The following is a 21,325-nucleotide window of genomic DNA, read 5'->3' as shown; positions in this document are numbered from 1 at the left end:
CTGCTTGCTGATCTTTCCAGGCCAGGTTTTCAGAGGTGGTGTTTTTCTGCATGTTGGTCCAAAAGCTTTCTTCATGCATGTATACATTTTGTGAGCAATGCAGGTGTGAGCAGTGAGTTGGATGCCCTGACATGGCTTTAGCAGGGTGCCAGCTCCTGGGGGCCGAGCCCTTTTGGGTCCCCTCAATATTTTTGGGGTTGGCGCCAGCTCTCTCCCAATGTCCCAAAAGCATGGAGGTGAAGAGCTCCAGCGTCCACTTCCTTCTCCTCCTCCTGCTGCTGTACAGGGGAAGGAGGGTTGAAGCAGCTTCCCACCAGTGGCGGCGCCAGAAGAAGGCAGCGGAGGAGCCGCTGGTCATTGAAGTTGCACAGCCAACAAGTTTGTCTCTGTCCCTGGCTCCTCCTGATGCCCTGGCATCACACATGCAATGCCCCCCCCCAATTGCTCTTGCAAGCCAGCACCTCTGGCCAGTAGTCATTGACACATTGTCTGGCAATCTGCTGGGCACTAATCCTTTACTTTCTCAGTGCAGCAAGTGTCTTTTCACAGGGTGTATGCTTGTAGTTCACAAGAGTCTCATGCTTTGCAGGCTCATGTCCTTCATGTCAGCCTCAAACCAGTCAGGGACCTGTTGTTCTCTTTTGCCAAAGGAGGACATAGCTGTGTTGTAGGCTGCCTCTTTCATGTGGTTCCACCTTGCTTTGACAATATCTCTGGGGCAGTTCAGTAGAGCTTGTTCAACGGAATCAGAGAAATACTCACAGATTTCAGGTATGACTGTTCTGGCAGTGTTGATTTGAGGCCACACTTTCTGCTTTGTGCTATGGGCCCCCTTTGGCTGGATAAGGATTTTGCTCATCACCAGAGAGTGATCTGTGTAGCAATCAACACTGTGGTAGCTCCATGTGACATGAACAAAGTTCAATGCCGATTCCCTGGTTACAATCAAGTCCAGCTTGTGCCAGTGACCTTGGATGTCTCTAGGACATTCAGTGTTTTGTCTTGGTAGAGAAGATAGTGTTCGTGACTCAGAGGCTGTGATACAAGCATAGCTCAAGCAGCCTTTGTCTGGTCTCATTCATGCTGCCCATACCAAAGTGATCTACGCAGTTACCCCATTTGTGATGATCGCCCCCCAACTCATAGCCTGAGACCCTCCTGACAGCCTGGTCTAGTTCCTTGTAGAACTGGTCCTTGGTTTGTATGCCAGAGCACATAGTGGGAACGTAGACACTCAATATGTTAACCAGACTGGAGGTGTTTGAGAGGCAAAGGGAAAGCAAGCATTCTCAGTTATCAAATACAGCAGGAAGTTCCTCACTGAGAAGCCATGAATACATAGGTCTTCTGGGTGCCCTCCTTGCCAGAAGACGGTGTGGTCCTTTATTCGAGGCAGCCATTAGAAGTTGGTCTGGTCTCCTGTAAAGTGGCAATGTCAATGTTGAACTTTTCCAGCTCATGGTCAATAATGTCCATCTTCAATGAGTTGCTGACCTGCAACATAGACAAGCTAGCACACATGGTCCGGACACTCTAGCTTTCTAGGCACAAGGGGGCTTGTTTCTTTTCTTCTTTTACATGGTGCAGTGGTTTGGTCCACTTGTCGAGTGATACTGTAAGCTCTAAGCATTCACTGTAGCAGGTGGACGGTGGCGGATCAGCACCTTATTGACCAGGGGCTGCCTGGCTTAAGGTGGATGATAGCTGACCAGTGAGACTTGATTATCTCTTCCACCAATGAAGGCAACCCGTAGTGCTCATACTTTATGCCAATCAGGTTGAAATTACAACTCATAACTGCTGCCTCCCCCACCAGAGGTACTGCCCCTCCCCTAACACCCCCCCCCCACACAAAAAAGCGGATCAAATAAATATTAGTAGCAGCTGCCGCCGCCGCCGCCACAATAATAGTAGTAATACTACTGGTAGTGTTATTGATTGGTATTGATTAGATTTTGTAACCACACGGCAGGTTAAAACAATCTAAAGAATATCAAAAACAGAATACAATCTAGAGAGTTGGGTAGGTCCCCAAATACATCTCTTAGGTGTCATAGGCTTTTGAGATGGCAATATCTATCACTTTCCTCCTTTTAAAATGGGGAATGCCAACCCTGCTGTGTATCTGAAGAAGTGTGCATGCACACGAAAGCTCATACCAATGACAAACTTAGTTGGTCTCTAAGGTACTACTGGAAGAATTTTTTTTAAAAAAAAATTAAATTTTGTTTCTGCTGCATTCTGTTCTCTTTCTGCTGAGCAGAGCCATGGATGGTGTTTGAGTCCCAAAGTCATGCCCTGAGTGTACCAATGCTGACAGGCTCATTTTCTCCATGTCAGGAGTGGTTGTGGTTGCTGTTCTTTAAACTGTGGGGAACTTTCTAGGTCAAACATGGGCGTAGGCAGGGGGGGCAGGAGGGGGCAATTGCCCCCCCTAGAAGCAAAGGCTGAGGGGTGCAGCAGTGTGGCAGCCCCAGGCTCCCGCTCCCGGCGCGAAGCTCCAGAGTCGCACAGGGAACACGAGCCTGTGGCTGCGTCCTCCGCGCCTCCCAGGTCTTCGGAGGAGGTGGCCCCAGGCTCCCACTCCCAACGCGAGCCTGGGGCCACCTCCTCCGAAGACCTGGGAGGCGCGGAGGAGGCAGCCACAGACTCGCGTTCTTGGCGTGACTCTGGAGCTTCGCGCCGGGAGCGGGAGCCTGGGGCCGCCTCCTCCGAAGACCTGGGAGGCGCAGGCCACGTGGCCCCGCCCACATTTCCGCTGTGGCCCCTTGCCCCCGCCCCTTGCCCCCCCTAATTTTGATCCTGGCTACGCCCCTGAGGTCATATGTAATTCAGCCAGAACCTGGAGTGTGTGGGGGGCAGGGGGAAAACATCATGCTCCTTCTGGGGTAGTTTGTCCACCTTTGGACCCCACCCTGCATCTGTGGCTCCTAGAAGCTATTGGCATGTGACAGCAGCCACACCCTGGGAAATGAATTAAACTGGCCAGCTAAGCCAGGTGAGGGGAGCCGATGGGTCTCAAACTCTGAGCTAGGGACTTGTTTACCCCCTGCATGCAAAGACAGGGTCCAGTGGATTGAGGAGATGATACTAATACTGTGTCTAATGATCAAGGAGATGGTTTCTGCATGTGCTGGAGAGGGAAGTGAGGGGCAGAAGGAGCTCCTCAATCTGAGAAGGTTGGAGGTTTAACCTAGAAGGAAAATTCTGGCCTTAAACTTCTGCTGCCTTGTGGCTATACTCATCAGGGACAAAGGCTTTGGGAGTAAACCCCGAGGAATAATCTCTATCCACTGCATTGTGGGACATCTTTGGGAGAGGAAAAGGCAAAGGAGTAAACCCTACACAAATCTGGAGCAGAGTCGCTAAAGTGGATGGCTGGCACCTTGTACGCCTCCGTCCGGCAACTCCTGCAGCCAAGCTGGTGCCAAACATATTGCTCTGCTTTACTTTGGTTTGAACCTTACTTCATTTTTAAGGCTCATCACTTGATGGTGGAGCCTGTGGACAACACAGAAAAGGTCCCAGGTCAAATTCCTGATGACATCTCCTGGTGGGGCTGAGGGAAGAGACAGTGGTGGAGCATTCCCCTCAGCACCTGGGGCAGGTGCACTGCACATGTTCCAGGGCATGCGCAGCACACCATGGACACTGGGGATGCCGCTGGAGTGACCCTGGTTCTCTGGCTGGCTGGCTTTGAGGGGCGCATTCATAGCGCCCTGCAAACCCAGAGTTGCTTTGTGAGACTCACAGGGGTGGCTCTGAGCTTGCAGGGAGCCGGGAGCTGCTGCTTCCATCTTGGGCACCCTCCAGCTGGAGGGCAGCTGGGAGGGAAATGGCGGTTCAGGCACCCTGCGAGCCCAGCCCCACGCTGCTTTTGCTGTACTGAGGTTGTTGATCAACGATTTGACTCCGTTGAAGGCAGGTTCCACTGTTTCTATCTACCGCAGCCCTTCATCCAGAACGATGAGGACTAGAATCTTAACTTTATTCTTAGGGGAAGGGCCATATAGCTCTCAGTTGGTGGGCTCAAGCTTTGCATGCAGGATGAGGCAGCATCCTATGTCCCTAGCAGGGGTGACAACTTGAATAAAATATTGAGGTGCGTGTGGCAGGTAAGCCCCGCCACGCATAATCGACCGCAGGACATGGCAGTCAACACACCATTTGACTCGCAATGCCCACCAACTTTGGGGGCCCCCAGCCCCCTCAAGTATTTTATGTGGGGGACGAAGGGAGTCTGGCTGTAGGAGTTGGCTCCTAAGGTCCCTAAGGCAATCTCCCCCTCCGAACCTTCCACTCCCTAAAATCCCAGCTGCGCGCGCCCTGAGACCCGGACAATGCCCCGTCGCTGCTAGACCTGTCGGCCGTCAGGTTACCCCTTGCGGGGTCCCTTTTGCAATTTCAGCTGCGGGCGGTGGAAGGGGAGAAGCAGCAAAGCGAGTGTGCGAGTGAGTGAGAGAGACAGAAACAGAGCGGGGCACGCGCGGGCGCGCACACACACCCGAGTACTTTAGTTATATTGTTGGGTGAGTTTGCAACAACTCCCTCCGTCTCGGCTTCGCGCGGACCCCGTGGGAGCGGAATTTTTGACTCGCCTCTCGCTGGGACTTTCTTGGTGGCGTTTTCCTATCTAGACCTAGAGATAGTCACCTTCATCTTTTTTTATTTTTCTTCCAAGTTGGGGTGGTGGACTAGAGGAGGAACAGGAAAGAGAGGGGGCAAAGGGGGGAGACCCCCCCGAAATCAACAAATTAATCTCCAAACAGCCAACCTTTGCACAAGTAATTCTTGCGGAGAGAGGGGGCAGAAAAAAAAATCACTTAAATCTGCCTCCTAAAAAAAACAAACCCTTCTTCCGGCTTTGATTTTTTTTTGGTCCTGTGCGGTTTCTTCTTCTTTCTTTGCTCCCCTTCCTTTTTTAATTAAAAAGAAAAAAGAAATTCCTCCACCGATCGTTCTCCTACAAATCGCTTTTGGCATGAGTTAAACCAGCAGCGATGGACACCAAGCATTTTCTTCCATTGGGTGAGTTTTATTGGCTGATTTTCCTCGGCTTCTTTTCTTTTTTTTTAAAAAAAAGAAAGCAAGCGGGGCGGCGTGGTGGTGGTGGTGGGGAGCTGGAGAGGGGCCGCTTTGGGAAAAAAAATATGCAAAGCTATATTGTAATATCTCAATGTTGCCAATGTTACACACACGCATACAATATTGAGTGTCGTGGAAAGGGATCTGGGAAATGGGGTGTGTTGTGGGGGAGGTAAAATGTCTTTATTACGCAGCCGATCTTTTGATCACAGAGAAGGTCCGGGCTCTCCGCTCTCTCTCTAGGGGGGGGAGGGGAAAGGGGGTGGCCAGGAGCGAAAACCCCTTTGATAACATTTCAAAGAAGGGGCCTTGTCAATTTCACAAGGCTCCCTCGTCGTTTTCACTCTCCCGGTGCAAATCATGGGCAAATCAGGGCAGGCCACGGCGATCTGTTGTGTGGCTTTTGTGTTGCATTTGATTTTTATTTTAAATGCTTTTTTAAAAAAGTGATCTCTGCAGATTTGCATGGAGCGCCTTGGGAGAGTCCAAGGAAGAACCCATGCAATCCTCCCCTTCCAAAAAAACCCCCCACTGTTAATTGCTGGGGGGAGGGAATGGGTTTGTTGTTGTTGTTTGAGGGGAAGACACCGTTTCTGGGATCGGGTCTGGCTGCGTTTCCTTTTTCGCCTTTGGAAGTTGGCAGTGGGTTGAGCGATTGAACGTGGGGCGGAGTGGAGTGGGAGGGAGAGAGATCCGAAAGAGGCTTTCAAAATCGAGAGGAAAAAGGCCCGATCTTGCAACTGTTGCAAAACTCCAGCGGTGATCCCACCACGGTGTGGGAAAGTTTCTCTGCAAAAGAAAAATAGCAGAAAAGTGATCCAGTTAACTTCCCAATCCAGCTCTGCGTTTTGACTTTTGAGTTCTGAATAGAATAAGCAGCTCCTTGTGATTTTAGGGGGCGGGCTTTTTAAGCAGGAAAAACTATTGGTTAACAGTTTCCACTTATGGATTTTAGGGGGATTTGTAATTTTTTTATCCGCCCCCCCCCCTTGGGGAAGGCAAATCTTGAATCCTAGCATATTTCTGGAACTGTAGCTTTAAAAGAACACACCTATTGCTCTTCTCTCACCCCCATGGTATTTCTTCCCTCCTTTAATTTTTATTTCTCTTTAAATCTGTTTTCAATGCATCTTCTCCTCCCAAAAACCTCCCCAAAAGCACAATGCATTTGGTAGGACTATTTACAAAGTCTGTGAGGGTTACAGCCAGCCTTGATGTAGGAGCCTAGTCTTGACAGAAATATTGGATGGTGAGCGGATTCCTCTGACACCACTCCCACTCCCAGTCTTACACCTCCTCCTCCTCCTCCTTTCTTTTCCTTTCAAATTAATTTCCACCAGCGATTTTTCCTTCCTTATTTATGACAAGAGTTTCAAGCACTTTTCACCCCTGTTCTAACTTGCTAGTCTTTGCCACTGTCTGAATTTCTCTCTCTCTCTCTCTCTTCTGGTTGATGCTCACGGCTGAGCATGATAAAAGTTCTGAGAAGCAGGTTCAGTGTGGCCTCTTTCTGTGGTTTGCCTCGTGAAGTGCTGCACTTGGAGATAGCTGCGGTGGGGGGCTGCATTTGCACCCGTCTCTTAATAATCTCTTAACCACCAGGGTTGGTACCACTGGAAAGGGCAAATTCGTGGAGGAGAAGGCCATTGATGACCACTAGCCACAGTGGCTATTCTCTGACTGGCAGCAACACTTCTGAATATCAGTTGCTGTAAACTGCAGGAGGGGAGAGGGCTCCTGCTTTTGGGCTTCCCATTCAGGTACCTGGTTGGCCATGGTAAGAACAGGATGCTGGACTAGATGGGCCACTGACCTGAACCCGCAAGTTTGCCTTATTTTTTTAAGTTTTGCCTTAGGTTTGATTCTTTCCATTCACGAAAGTAAACTTTGTAGTGAACTATTCCCAAAGTTGTGCATCTGTGACATGTATGTTCATCATATCCCCCCATGATCTGATCTTATTTTTATTCACTCTGTTCTGTTTCTTTGGTCCTTTGCATCTTCAATCGATTTGCAATGTGCCCTGAGATGGTAAGATGAAAGCGTGAGAGATGATAATGCATAATAAATAACGTATAAAATGTGTGAACTGCAGATAAAAACACTCCTTCTACAGCCTCCAAGGAATTTGCTTTTCTCTTGCATACAGAATGTCCCAGGTTCAGTTGCCAATTGCATCTCCAGGTAGGTTCTGAGAAGGTCCCCTGACCGAAAATTGCAGAGACCCATTTCTGCCACTCAGCGCAGAAAGCATTGAGCTCAGTGGACCAATGGGCGAACTCAATATGAGACAACTCATTTATTTAGGAGCACAAGGACTGGGATATTAGTTTGGAGGAAGGAGCATAACTCAGTGGCTGAGCACCTGCTTTGCATGCAGAATGTTCCAGGTTCAATCCTCACCTGCATTTCCAGGTAGGGCTGCAAAGATCCCCTGCCTGAAACCTTGGAGAGCCACTGTCAGTGTAGATTGTACTGAACTAGAAACTCCAGTAGTCTGATTCAGGATAAGGCAGCTCCCTACATTCCTGTTCAATTGAACATTCAGAATGATGAGGACTAGAATAATCACTTTATTATTTTGGGAATTGTTGCTTTGCATGCAGAAGGGCCCTAGGTTCATTCTCTGACATCTCCAGAACAGGGTAGGCAGAGACCCTCTGATTGAAATCCTGGAGAGCTGCTACCAGTCAGCTACCAGGGGTCTGACTCAGTAGAAAGTCGCTATGTTCACTGACAGTAGGGTTCACACACACATACGAGCCCCCAAATAGTTCAGTTGGTTGGAGCTTGGTGTTGATCATGCCAAGGTTGCAAGTTTGATTCCCGTATGGGACAGCTGCATATTCCTGCATTGCAGGGGGGTGGACTGGATGACCCTCAGGGTACCTTCCCACTCTTCTATAATTCTGTGTTGAGATTTCTGCATTGCAGGGGGTTGAACTTGATGATCCTCAGGGTCTCTTCCAACTCTGTGATTCTTTGATTCTATGAAACAGCAAGCACAATACAGTGGTACGTCTACTTACGAATTTAATGCGTTCCGAATGCACATTCGTATGTCGAAAAAAATTGTAAGTCGAATCCCATAGGAATGCATTGGGAGAAAAAATTCGTAAGTCGAAGCAACCCTATCTAAAAATTTGTAAGTAGAAAAAATCCTATCTAAACCGCATCCAAGATGGCGGACGGAACTCCATTTGTAAGTAGAAACATTCGTAAGTAGAGGTACCACTGTATTCTCCTTTAGGTACCTGCACATTTTTAGAATCCGATGCAGAGGGCTTGAGTCTATGAAAATGTATGTTATAATAAATGCTTTGGTCTTGAAGGCAGGGAGTGAAGTGGCCCTCCAGCATGCTCTACTTGGCCCTCAGGGCACCCCCCCAAGCCACACTCTCTTCCTAGACCACACCTCTCACTAGCCCTGCTCTGTTAAGTCCTTAACAACTGCTTTCGTCTGGCTGCAGAGGTGTCCTTGAACTGTGATGATGCCTTTTGCTTTGCCTGGATACAGGATGGAGGAGGCGTGTGGGTGTTGAAACTAGTCTACTGCACAAAGATAAAATTCACATCTGCTGCTCTGCTCACCTTTTCCTCTAGCCTTGCCCACAACCGGCTCATGGCCTCTGGAAGGTTGCTTAGAAAGTTGTGGACACAAACTTAAAAACCTTACCGTCCAAAGGCAAAAGACTGCGGTCTGTCTGTATGGCCCCCTCAGACTGATTTCCCAACCACTCCCAATTACGGTGCTATCTTCTGCCTCCCCCCCCCTTTTTACTCCCAAGACAGTTTTGGGAAGGCAACTGAGTCATGTGTTGTGGGTATGATGGAATAATTCTCTCTTTTGTGCTGCTGCTACTGCTGTGTGTGTGTGTGTGTGTGTGTGTGTGTAGAAGATAACCCATGAAGAGCTCGAAAGGATGGCATCCCCTCTTCCTGGATTCTTGGTACTCCACCACCCTGAAAGCGAGAGAGTGGTTAAGGCACACAGCGAAACCTCATCTAGACTTCATTTTTTTGACTGGCTGTGAGTCAGGGTTTGCCTTCTGCCAAGCCATTGGGCATGGATGTGCCTCAGGTTCGTGGCTTTGCCTCCACAGTCTGCTTCTGAATACCAGTTGCTATCAGTTGCTGGAAGCAGCAGGACAGGAGAGTGTTCTTGTGCTCAGGTTCCGCCTGAAGGCTTTGCATTGGAGCATCTGATTGGCCAACCTCAGAACAGGATGCTGGACTATGATGAGCCCTCTTTAGCCTGATCCAGCAGCCAGTCTCTTCTTAAGGAGACCAGATGTTGATAGCAGCACCATGCCTAAGGGTTTCCTGTCCAGCTACTGGAAATGATTTGTTGTTGCACTCAGGTCCTGACTGAGGGTTTTCCATTAGGGCATCCAGTTGGGTACTGTGAGAATAAGATGCTAGATGGGCCAATGGTTTGATCCTGCAGGCACTTCTTATGTTCTTAAGTTGACCACCTCTGCCTTACTAAGTGGCCCGAAGGTTGTCTATGGAGGGATGTGGACCTTGGGCTTTGTAAAATGAGAGGACTGTCCTTGTCCTCCTGAAAGCTGGTTTTGAACTAGGGTGACTGGTGTGTTGTCATGCTTGCAAACGGGACAAAGGTTTGGTTTCTGCACCACCACCACCCTGCTCCCCAATTCTGCGTAGGCAATCTTGCAATTTCATAATGAAATGTTAAATATTGTTTTCACAGGGGAGAATTGCCCTTGGGACTATTTTGTTCAGAACTCAGCGATTGCTAAGAAGAACTAGAAGAAAAAGATTGAATCCCCCTTTATATGTCAACAGCATAGGTTAAACATGTTTCTTCATGTTTGCTTTGCTCTTCAAAACCAGATAGTGCTGTCTAGCCCTGCAGTGCTGGGGCCTCCAGTATCTCAGAAGCCACCTTTTGTGCCTTTGCATGTGTGACTGCAAGTTAGCTGCCCCCTCTTCACAGACACACACCTCCAAGCATTCTGGAAGGAACTGGGTTATATTGCCCCCCTCCCCCTAAAATGTTTACTGTGAGAACATTTCTGGCCGAACATGTGGTCCAGGCCTTTCATAGATAAAAGTTTTCCTCTCCTTGTTGTAGTGCAAGATTTCATGGACACCCAGCAAAGCTGGATGTTGGAATATCCAAGGAGGGATAAAAATTATTTTATCTGTTTGTTAAAATTTATACACCTCCACTTGATTGGAAAAAAAGCAAAGCAAAACCTCAAAGCAGTTTTACAAAAAAAGAAAAAACAGTAAAATTATCAATATGAAAAGTTAACAACAATAATTAAAATAACTGATTAAAACTCATATCAACTTTGTAAACATCTGGACAGACTTGTCTTAAGAAGAATGCTTTTATTAGGCACCGAAGAGAGTACAGTGGTGCCTCGCTTAACGAATGCCCTGCTTAACGAAATTTACGCTTAACAAAAGGTTTTTTCTAGCGGAGGTTGCCTCGCTAGACGAATTCGTTTTATGAAAAATTCGTCTAGCGAATCACAGTTCCCCATAGGAATGCATTGAAATTCAATTAATGCGTTCCTATGGGCAAATAAAAAATAAAAAAAATTCAATGCATTCCTATGGGATTTGCTAGACGAATTTTCGTTATAAGAAAAGACTTGTGGAACGAATTAATCGTCTAGCGAGGCACCACTGTACAGTGAAGGAACTTGCTTGATCTCAATAGGCAGGGAGTCCCGCCATTGGGGGGGGGGGTTTATGCCATCATCAGTTCTAAAGAAAAGTCAGTCCAAAAGAAAGTCCTTCTTCATGCAGTGCAAACTATGAAATTTATTCCCACAGGAGGCAGAGATGGCCACCAACTTTGATGGCCTTAAAAGAGGATTTAGAGTCAAATTCACAGAGGAGAGGGCTATCAGCGGCTGCTAGCCACAATGGCTGTGCTCTGCTTCCGCAGTTGGAGCCAGCAATTATTCTGAATGCCAGTTGCTGGAAACCACAGGAGGGGAGAGCGCTCTTGGGCTTGGGTCCTGCTTATGGGCTTCCTATTATGGGTATCTGGTTGGCCACTGTGAGGACAGGATGCTGGAGTAGATGGGCCACTGACCTGATCCAGCCGGGCGCTTCTTTGCCATTTCAGACACCATGTGCATGATATCAGAGTGAATGGGTCCCAGAGTTTTGCATCGCTGGCTGGGAGCCCGGGGTAACCCTTCATACTTTTTATTCTTTAGCAAACTGCCTTTTATCAAGAGCTAAGAGGCAGTCCAGGATTTTAGGTATCCATTACTGTTGTTGTTCTTGGCAATGGGCAATGCCAGTTCCATGCCAGGTCTTGGAGAGAGAAAATCCCAAATCAAAGCAGAATCAGCACATTGACACGGAGATGGGGATCTCTGTTCCATTGTGGTCAAACATCAAATTCCTGGGCCGCTATAGGATTCTGCTTTTTGTGTGTATGTGTGTGAGAGACAGAGTGTTTCCTCTACTTATAACTACTACTACCACCACCACCACGACTACTACAATGCTTTCACGTAAGGATGACACCAAGTATCTTTTGAGACTGATAGGGGATCACTGTCTCGAAGACGATGGCAAACTCCTTAGGGCAGTACCCAACAAGCGCATTCCACAGGTGCAAGCATTTCCTCTCTTTTTTCTTTTAGCGCATTTATACCCCACCATTTCCTCCAAGGAGCTCGAGGTAGGGTACTTGATTTTCTTCCTCCTCATTTAATTCCCACACCAACCCTGTGAGGTAGGTCGGGTTGAGAGGCAGGGACTGGTCACACCTGGGGTGCTTCATGGCCACTTGATTGTAAACCCTTCCCCCAAATGAACCAATAAGAAAAAATAAACAGCAATAATGTAAGGCATTGAAAAATTCACATAAGAATAGACTATAAATTGATTAAAACTCACATCAACATTCTAAACCAGCCACCCCCAAACTTCGGCCCTCTCGATCAGGGGTAGGCAACCTAAGGGCCGTGGGCTGGATGTGGCCCAATCGCCTTCTCAATCCGGCCCACAGACGGGCCGGGAATCAGCGTGTTTTTACATGAGTAGAATGTGTGCTACTCATGTAAATGCATCTCTGGGTTATTTGTGGGGTACAGGAATGCTTTCATTCCCCCCCAAAAAATATAGTCCGGCCCACCACATGGTCTGAGGGACAGCCCATGGCTGAAAAAGGTTGCTGACCCCTGCTCTAGATGTTTTGGACTACAATTCCCATCTTCCCCGACCACTGGTCATGTTAGCTAGGGATTATGGGAGTTGTAGGCCAAAACATCTGGAGGGCCGCAGTTTGGGGATGCCTGGGCAGCTTGTTTAAATGAAAATGTTTTTAGCAGGTGCTGAAAAAAGTGAAGGCGCCTGACTAGATAGCAATGGGCAGGGAGCGCCAAAATGCTAAACTAAAGGATTTTATTCCTACAAATGCAGAACCAACAAAATTTTGGTGTCCTTTTAGGAACTGAAATGGATCAAGTGCTGCTGTTGTGTGTGTGTGTGTGTGTGTGTGTGTGTGTTTGTATCTTACCAGTATCTACTTTAAAGGCAGCTGAGGAAAGTTTTCTTTTGTCCATCTTTCCTGTTCTGCTTAGAGGTCAGGTTTTCTTTCTGGGGAGTCTTGAATTTGGACCTCCTGTGAACTATGGTGACCCACTCCCCATGGCCTTCATGGGGCTGCAGACGGTCACCCCCCCCCAGATGAAAGGGGCAGCCCTGATCTTGGGGGCCCATAAAGTGAGTAATGGCTTTCCCAGCTGTTTCTCTGCCTTAAAAAAAAAAGTTTATGGTGTTTCCCTCCTCGCAATGGTACTGCTTTTTTAGATGCTTTTATGGATGTGGGCGGGGGAGCGAGCAGGTTGATGGGGTGCAGGATGTGAAGAGAGGGAAACAGCAAAATAACGGCCCCCTCCTACAGACTTCAAGGCATCTGCAGGGGTGTTTATCCAAGAGCCAGACTTGTTTTCGGGTGTGAAAGTCTGGCGACACATCATTGAGAAGAGGACCAGAATGGAGTCACATTCAAAGCAGGGCTAGATTGAAGCCGGCTTTGCAGGTCAAGTCCAAAGATGTTGATGCTAGTCCACATCATTATTTCCTTTTTTCCTTTTTTTAAAAATTGAGTCTTTCTCCATGTACATGTTCTGTTCCTGCAGGAAATTCCAGGCTGGTTTCCTGACTTAGGGGATGCAGGACAAATTTGGCTTGCTTGGCATTTCAACACAAGCCTGCATGATTTGCTCTTCCTCAATATGTGGAGTCAGATGTTGCTAGCCTGCAAAATTTACACTCTTCTCCAGAGTTGCGATGCAGTTCTCTGGTTAAAAATAATGGAGAAAACTGTGCAGGTAGATATGTCTGTGTCAGGGAAAGTAGTCAAAAGAATGTATTATATTAGGGGAAATGGCCTGCATATTTATATGTATCACTTTTCTTTCTCTCTGAGAAGCTCAACATGGTTCTCCCCACTCTTTGTTTAATCCCCACAACAACCTTGTGAGGTAGGCTAAGTTGGGAACTTGATAAATAGATAGATAGATAGCAGTTGTGGGAGCTGGGTATGTTTAGCCTGGAAAAGAAGAGACTGAGAGGAGATAGGATAGCCATCTTCAAATATCTAAAGGAAGTTGGAGCAAACTTGTTTTCTCCTGGTCCGGATGATAGGACTAACCCAAACCAATGGATTCAAATGACAAGAATGGAGATTCCTTCTAAACCTTAGGAAGAACTTTGTGAACTCTTTTTAAATAATATTTTTTAAATTAAACTTTCAATTTTACTTCCAAAAAAGTATTTTACAAATTTTAAAATATCCAATGACTTCCCCTCTTTTATTTCCATGGGTCATTTTATATATTATGCACCCCTGCATATTTTACGCTAACCATTCAAATAAATTTTCCACTTTTACATCCATCAAAAATTATTTACTCTGTTGCATTTATCTTAACCCTGCCAGCTTTTTCAGCTGTATGCGGTTATTTTCCATATAGTCAATAAATGTTTTCCAGTCTTATTTAAATGTACGTTCTACTTGCTCTCTTATTCTATGTGTTAAATCTACAGGTTGTGCATATTCCTGACAGTAAGAACTAAGAACTCTTTGGCAGGGGAAGGTGGTGTAATTTCCTTAACTGGAGGTTTTTAAATAGGGATTCGAAAGCCATCAAGTCAGAGGTTTTGTAGCTTTGATTCCTGCATTTCAAGGGGTTAGACTAAATGATTCTTCCAATTCTTCAGTTATAAAACGCTTTTGCTTTGCTGAAAAGGAAGATGGAATTATTTAAAAACATTAAGCCCCTTCCCCTTCTGCCCGGATTATCAAATTAAGGATATATGTGTGTGTTATATGTATATGTGTTAAATATGTACATATACACACCAATTTTAGCTTTGCTAAAAAGGAGGAGACAATTATTTAAAAACAAAAGCCATTCCTCAACTCTTCCAATGGGTGCTAAGCTTGGCCTCTCCTGCATTTGCTGTGCGCCTGCTTCCAGTCTGGCTCGCAGACGGTCAAACTGTCCCCCAGAGTTATAAAGCAATTGTCTGGCTTCGTAGCAGAATAAGCATGAAATGGTGCAGAAAGGAAGGAATGGAGCAAAAATTGGGGGAAGGCCAATTAGAGTGCGAGGAATGACATCTCTCTTTCTCTTCTATTCTGCTGGAGAAAACTTTGGAGCTGGGCCAGGGTTTTGCATTCTTTCTGCCTTCTCCCTCCGCCACCCCAAAAAGCAACACTGGATAAGGCGAATGTGTTGACACTTGCCATGTGGGCGAGGAGCTCAGAGCTGTTGACACCTCTGCTTCCACCTTCCACACCGAGCTACATTTCCTTAGTTCTCTTTTATCACCAGGATTCTCTGTCTGTCTGTCTCTCTTTCAGTCAATCATTTGTGTTGCTTATCCTTTGCAACTTTATTTCCTCCTCCACAGGGCTGGACACTGGGATCTGGGGGATCAGCTTGGTGCAAGGGGGTGGGTGCAGAAAAGCAAGGCTGCAGTGGGAGCCCCTTGAGCAGGCACCCCCCAAACTGCGGCCCTCCAGATGTTTTGGCCTACAACTCCCATGATCCCTAGCTAACAGGACCAGTGGTCAGGGATGATGGGAATTGTAGTCCAAAACATCTGGAGGGCCGAAGTTTGGGGATGCCTGCCCTTGAGTGTTCTTTGTCTCATCGGTCTTGTCAGTGCTGCGTCCCAGCACTTTAGGCAGCAGATTTTAGACCCTACCAGTTGCTGGAAACTGAAGGAGGGAAGAGTTCCTCTTGTGTTCGGATCCTGCTTGCAGAGCATTTGGGTGGCTACTGTGAGGACAAGATGCTGAAGTAGATGGGCCCTCTTAGGCCTGATCCAGCTTCAGGAACCTTCTTATTTTATTTTATTTTTAAATGCAAACAGATGTGAAGTGTGGAGATTATAAAAATGAGAAAGCAAAATGGACAGATTTTTGCATCCCTAGTCCAGAACAGGTATCATCAACCTTTTGCATACTGCTGCTCTGCATCCCTAGGCAAGAGTAACGTGGTGGGTTTGTATGCGGTCAGGTGAAAAGTGATGATGTCTCTTATTTATCTCACTTTCTGCTCAATGCTTACCTCTGCCGTGATCTTAGTTGTGGCTCCATGATTTCCTAACTAATGATTTCCCCTATCTTCCCTGCACCGTGAAAACTCTTCACTGTAAACTCCTCAATGGGCAGAGAGCTCTTCCTCTTCTTCTTTTGCTCTGAAGCAACCTGTACACGGATTGGATTTTGCAAAAAGAAATCTTATGTAGCTTTCCATAGGCAAAGCCTGTTCTTGCAAACTCATTTTTTGCCATGCACTGAACTTCAAAATACACTGCCCACTTTCACAGGTGAGGGACTGAAGCCTGGAGATAGCAATGGGCAGTGGAGGCGCTTGACCTGAATCTATGGAGATAAAGTTCAACAGCTTCTTCTTCTTTTGGCCAGGTGTGTGTGTGTGTGTGTGCGCGCGCATGCGTGCGTGCGTCAGCATTGCTAGATTAATTCTCAGAAAGGAAAAAGATTCTCTCTCTTTTCAGTGTTCTGGATCCAGGGGTTTAGACGAAAGAATAAGTTCGGGCTTTTCAAAGGAGCGTGGTTACAAGCCTTTAGATTTTTCCGACTTCTTCCAGCAAACACAAGGACTAGCACCTTAACTTTTTCAAAATTACGGTCAACCGAAGGAGCTGATGGGGTGGGGGCATGGGAGCCACATTTCTCCTGACCTTTCCACAGAACTAAAGTTGATGTCCTTCAGCTTCCAAAAGCAGTGGGCCCTCCCTATTGTTTGCAGATAAATGCCACCTGTCTCCAAATACCAATTCTGAGGAAGGGGCCTGTTTTGAGAATGAGCCTGTGTCTTGTTAGGCCCAGCTATTATAAGAGGTTTTCTCTCATTGAACTGCTGGAAGTCTATTTGAGGCGAGAAATTTAGAGCTGGCCTTTGGACAGTAAGTGCCAACCTAATGGGCCAATATATTAACATAACTACTGTATCTCCTTTCCAATGGAGCAAGGGCTATAAGATCCTCCAGCTGTTTCTATTTGCTATTTATTGGTATGCACTGAGAGATAGCTGGAGAGGGTTTATTGACTCACTATTTATGTTTCACCTGCTTTTGGATGAAAGTGAGGTCCTGAATCCCGTCTCTGCTCATACACAATAGGACTGAAGCTGCAGTTGGTAGGCATATGAGCCAACTCCTAGGGGCTGTGGCAGCTTCGGCCCCCACAATAAAATATTTGAGGGGGCCTGGCCCCCCAAAAGTTGATAGACATCCCCATTCAAATGGTGTGTGTGCACTGCATCATGTGATCGCTTATGCAGGGTGGGGCTTAGCTGGGCCCCCACAATATTTTATTCAAGTTGGCACCCCTGTTGGTAGGTGTCTGTTGACCTTATACTAGGGGAGGTTTGACCACCATCTAGCGATGGAGAAGACATTCCATTTTTCTTTTACATTTTTCATGATAAGCTAACTAATTTGCTCATGGCAAATCAAAATGCAGCTATCCTTTCAAAAAATCACACTTCTCTGAATTTTCTGTGGGGTTCTCGAAACCAACTGATACGTAGAAAAATGCATATCTTAGAAGGAATTTAAATAGACATTTAAATAATTTATTTTAAATAAGCTTATGTATCATAGAATCATAGAACTGTAGAGTTGGAAGGTACCCCAGGGGTCATCTAGTCCAACCCCTTGCAATGCAGGAATCTCAGCTGGAGAATCCCTGACAGGTGGCCATTCAAACCCTGCTTAAAAACTTCCAGTGAAGGAGAGTCAACCACCTTTTGAGGTAATCTTTGTTACACTGTTGAACAATTCTTAGTGTCAGAAAGCTCTTCCGAATATTTAGATGGAATCTTCTTTCAATGAATCATAGAACTATTCAGTAGAAAGGTACCCCAAGGGCCATCTAGTCCAACCCCCTGCAATACAGGAATCACAGCTCAAGAATCCCTGACAGGTGGCCATCTGACCCCTGTTTAAAAGCCTCCAATGAAGGAGGAAGTCTGTTCCACTGTCAAAAAGCTCTTGCAGTCAAAAGGTTCTTCCTAAGACCTACCGTAGTCAGGCACCACTTAAACATATGCTCCTCTGTTAAGTGCCATGTTCAGCTTCTTGGGATTGCGAAACAATATTTTATGATTTTATATGTGTTGGAAGCCACCCAGGCAGGCAGGGTACAAATAATAAAATTATTATTATTATTAACCCCACAAGATTTGCAGTAATATTCAGATATAAGGCATCTATTTTGCTGTCCTCCCATCCACTGCCACAACCCTGCTGTCAGTGTGTACTGTATGTATACATGGTGCAGAATTCTAATACGGGAAGCTTATTATGGAGCCAATTGTTTAATTAAGATTCTTTTTGATTCTGTGGTTTAATTTGTCTGCTTTGGACAGATGCCTAATTCTGCTTTTGAATTACTTTGTCCAGCTTGGAAGTTGAAAAATATCTTCTCCCCCATTTCTCTTTACATGTTGACTGGTGTGCAAGCACCAGGTTGCTCCCAAGATTGAAGGCCCCCAGCATGCGTTGCTTATGTGTGACGTCACACACCTCTCCTGACATGGCATAGGCCAGTGCAGACTTCTATGATGCAATCTCTGGAGGAGACAGAGCTCTCTGGTGAAGCTTGAGCACTGAAGCTGTGACATGCAGTGCCACATGCACCCAACATGCTCAGAACGCCCTCAGCATTAAAGGGTCTGGGCCCCCTTCAAACAAACATTGAGGGGCCTGAAGGCACCTTGGTTCCCTAGATTTGGCGCGCCTGCCATGCACTACTTATGCACACTGATGTGCCCTCATCACACGTGGCTCAGAGCTGGTGAGCCACAGGGCTTGTCTGGGGACTTCTAGGCAAACTCGCTTTCAGGGAAAGGTTGCCTGCTTGCTGTTGCTTTCAAGGAGCAAACCAGTTCCTGAGAAACCCACATCTCTTGCCCATTTCTTTCCAGATTACTCATACTGCTCCCTTGCCAGCCGTGTAGCAGAAAGTTTCTATTGCACTGGTGGCGAAATTAGTCTTCACTTCTGAGATACTGGAGGTTGTGTAGACTGCAGTCTCCGGCAGGATGGTGTTTGCTCTTTTTCCATATACAATGGTACCTCAACTTACGAACGACTCGACAACCGAATTTTTTGAATTACGAATGGGGATAATGGCCACGCGCTTACGAATGTCTCGACATCCGAAAGGAAACTGCAGCTGTTTTAGATAGGGATTTTTTGACTTACGAATTTTTAGATAGGGTTGTTTCGACTTACGAATTTTTCTGTTTCTAATGCATTCCTATGAGAAAACGTGTTTCCAATGGAGTTTTTCGGCTTACGAATTTTTTGACCTACGAAGGTGCCTTCGGAATGGATTAAATTAGTAAGTCGAGGCACCACTGTAAGATTCATATGTGCTGCTGGCTGGGTGCTACCTACAGGGAAGGGCTGTAGCTCAGTGGTAGAGCACCTGCTTTGCATGTAGAAGGTTCCAAGTTCTTATTTGTTCAGAACCATGAAGACTAGGATCTTATTGTATTTTGTGGGGAAGAGCCACAGTTTAGTAGCAGAGCGTCTGATTTGTATGCAAGAGGTCCCAGATTCAATCACCAAGCAGAGGTGGAAAGGTCCTCTGCCTGAAACCTTGGAGGGCTGCTGCCAGTCAGTACAGACAAGCACCCAACTTTGTATAAAACACCTTTCTTTGTTCTTCCATCCCTCCTCTCTTGGAGGCTGTACACTTCTGGACAGCGGGTGTGAAAATTGCAGGTAGGAAGAGTCACTGTTACATTTGGGTCCTGCTTGTGGCTTCCCATTGTGGTAAAGGAGGATGCTGGACTAGATAGGTCTTTGGTCTGATCCAGCAGGACTCTCCATCTGGAGGTGTGAAAGCAGAACTTTCATACCCAGGGGTAGTCTAGCTTTGAATTTCAGTTGCTGAAAATTGCAAGGGGGGAGTGTTGCTATTGCACCAGGTTCTGCTCAGGGGGTTCTTTTGGGGCATGTGGACAGCTACCAGGAAGCTTGGGGTGTCTTTTTTTTATTCCACCTGCATAATTTGATGGTCCCACCCGGGAGACCTGCCCAATCCTTGTGCAATGCAAACGCTTCTGATATCAGCATGGCTTTGATGGGCAGGGTAAGTTTCTTCCCTCCAGCCTGCCTGTGTGCAGAGGCTTCCCCCTCCTTGATCCTTTGGCTGCGTGGAGTTTCTGGGAATGTCGCCTTCCCTTGCTCAATCCTCTTCTTAGCTGGAGCTGTGGGTTGGCTGACTTCTGGAGCACAGCTGTTCAGTTTTTGCTGGCCTTATGCAGGGAGGGCTCTGCATCCTATTCCCACTGACTATTTTCTTTTCTAAAAATCATTCATATATTGTTTCATTTTATTTACTTGTTTATTACAATTTATACACCACTTATTTAAGAAAAACTATTCAAAGCAGCTTGCCAAGAATATAAAACAATAAAATTATCAGTAACAACAGACACCAGTGAAAACAACAAAGATGCATTATATCAGGCAAAAACGCTTTACAAAGAATGTGCATATTAGGAGACATTGCTTTGCAAAGGTGTGTTTATTGTTGTTGTTTAGTCATTTAGTCGTGTCCAACTCTTCGTGACCCCATGGACCAGAGCCCACCAGGCACTCCTGTCTTCCACTGCCTCCCGCAGTTTGGTCAAACTCATGTTGGTAGCTTTGAGAACACTGTCTATCCATCTCTTGTGTTTATTACACAAAATCATAATGAAAAACAGTGTCCTGAAAAGCATTGACTGAATTTAATTATTTAATTAATACAGTGCAGTCAGACCAGGATTGGTGTAATATGTTCAAAGTGTCTTGCCCCAGTGAGCAACCCGTCCACTGAATTTTGCATTACCTGAATTTCCTGAACCATCTTCAGAGGCAGCCCCACACATAATATGTTGTAGTGAACTAACCTAGAGGTCACCAGAGCATAGGCAACAGAAATTAGGCTATCCCTGTCCAGATAGGGGCACAACTGGGCCACCAGCCAAAGCTGATGGAAGGCACTCCGGGCCACTGAGGCCACCTGAGCCTCAAATGTCAGCAATGGATCCTGGACTACCCTCAAGCTGCATTCTGGCTCCTTCAGAGGGAATGTAACCCCATCAAGAGCAGGCAGCCTCCTCGCCATCTGGTCTAGGGAACTGCCCACTAACTTATCTGGATTGAGCTCCAGTTTGTTGGCTCTCATCCAGTCCATTACCAAGTCAAGATGACTGTCCAGCACATCCGCTGCCTCACCTGCAGGTGTAAAGGAATGGTAGAGTTGTGTGTCATCAGCATATTGCTGACAACGTTCTCCAAACCTCTGGAAAACCACACTCAGTGGTTTCATGTACAGGTGAAACTTGGAAAATTAGAATATCATCGAAAAGTGCATTTATTTCAGTAACGCAACTTAAAAGGTGAAACCAATCTATGAGATAGATGCATGACATGCAAAGCAAGGTATGTCAAGCCTTTATTTGTTGTAACTGTAATTATTTGTCATTAGGTGGGTCAATTATAAATGGAGTGTAATTAATGAAATGTAATAGCGATGTTTATTTTTGTATTATTGTGACTATTTGTTTTATTACTGTGGAATTTCAAAAAGAAAGCATTTGTAAAAATTAAAAGAAAAATAAATAATAATATGTTGCATTACTGAAATAAATGCACTTTTCGACGATATTCAATTTTTCCAAGTCTTACCTGTAGATGT

The 21,325-nt window shown here is 46.2% G+C and overlaps 1 protein-coding gene across 2 annotated transcripts in view; it reads left to right on the top strand.

The window, feature by feature from the left end:
* Window positions 1-4,406: 4,406 nt before the first annotated feature.
* RXRA (retinoid X receptor alpha) overlaps window positions 4,407-21,325 on the top strand; it is a 122,614-nt gene continuing 105,695 nt past the window's right edge. Inside the window, exon 1 of one of the 2 annotated variants that reach the window (XM_035113138.3) lies at window positions 4,407-5,028. In XM_035113138.3, the coding sequence (XP_034969029.1) occupies window positions 5,001-5,028 (28 nt within the window). In that variant the 5' untranslated portion in view covers window positions 4,407-5,000. The remainder of the gene's footprint in view (window positions 5,029-21,325) is intronic. The other variant, XM_088664732.1, reaches the window with a different exon arrangement.

The sequence above is a fragment of the Zootoca vivipara genome, chromosome Z2, assembly GCF_965207765.1.
Source record: "Zootoca vivipara chromosome Z2, rZooViv2.hap1.1, whole genome shotgun sequence".
Classification (NCBI taxonomy): domain Eukaryota; kingdom Metazoa; phylum Chordata; class Lepidosauria; order Squamata; family Lacertidae; genus Zootoca; species Zootoca vivipara.
This window is presented reverse-complemented; position numbering and strand designations above follow the sequence as displayed.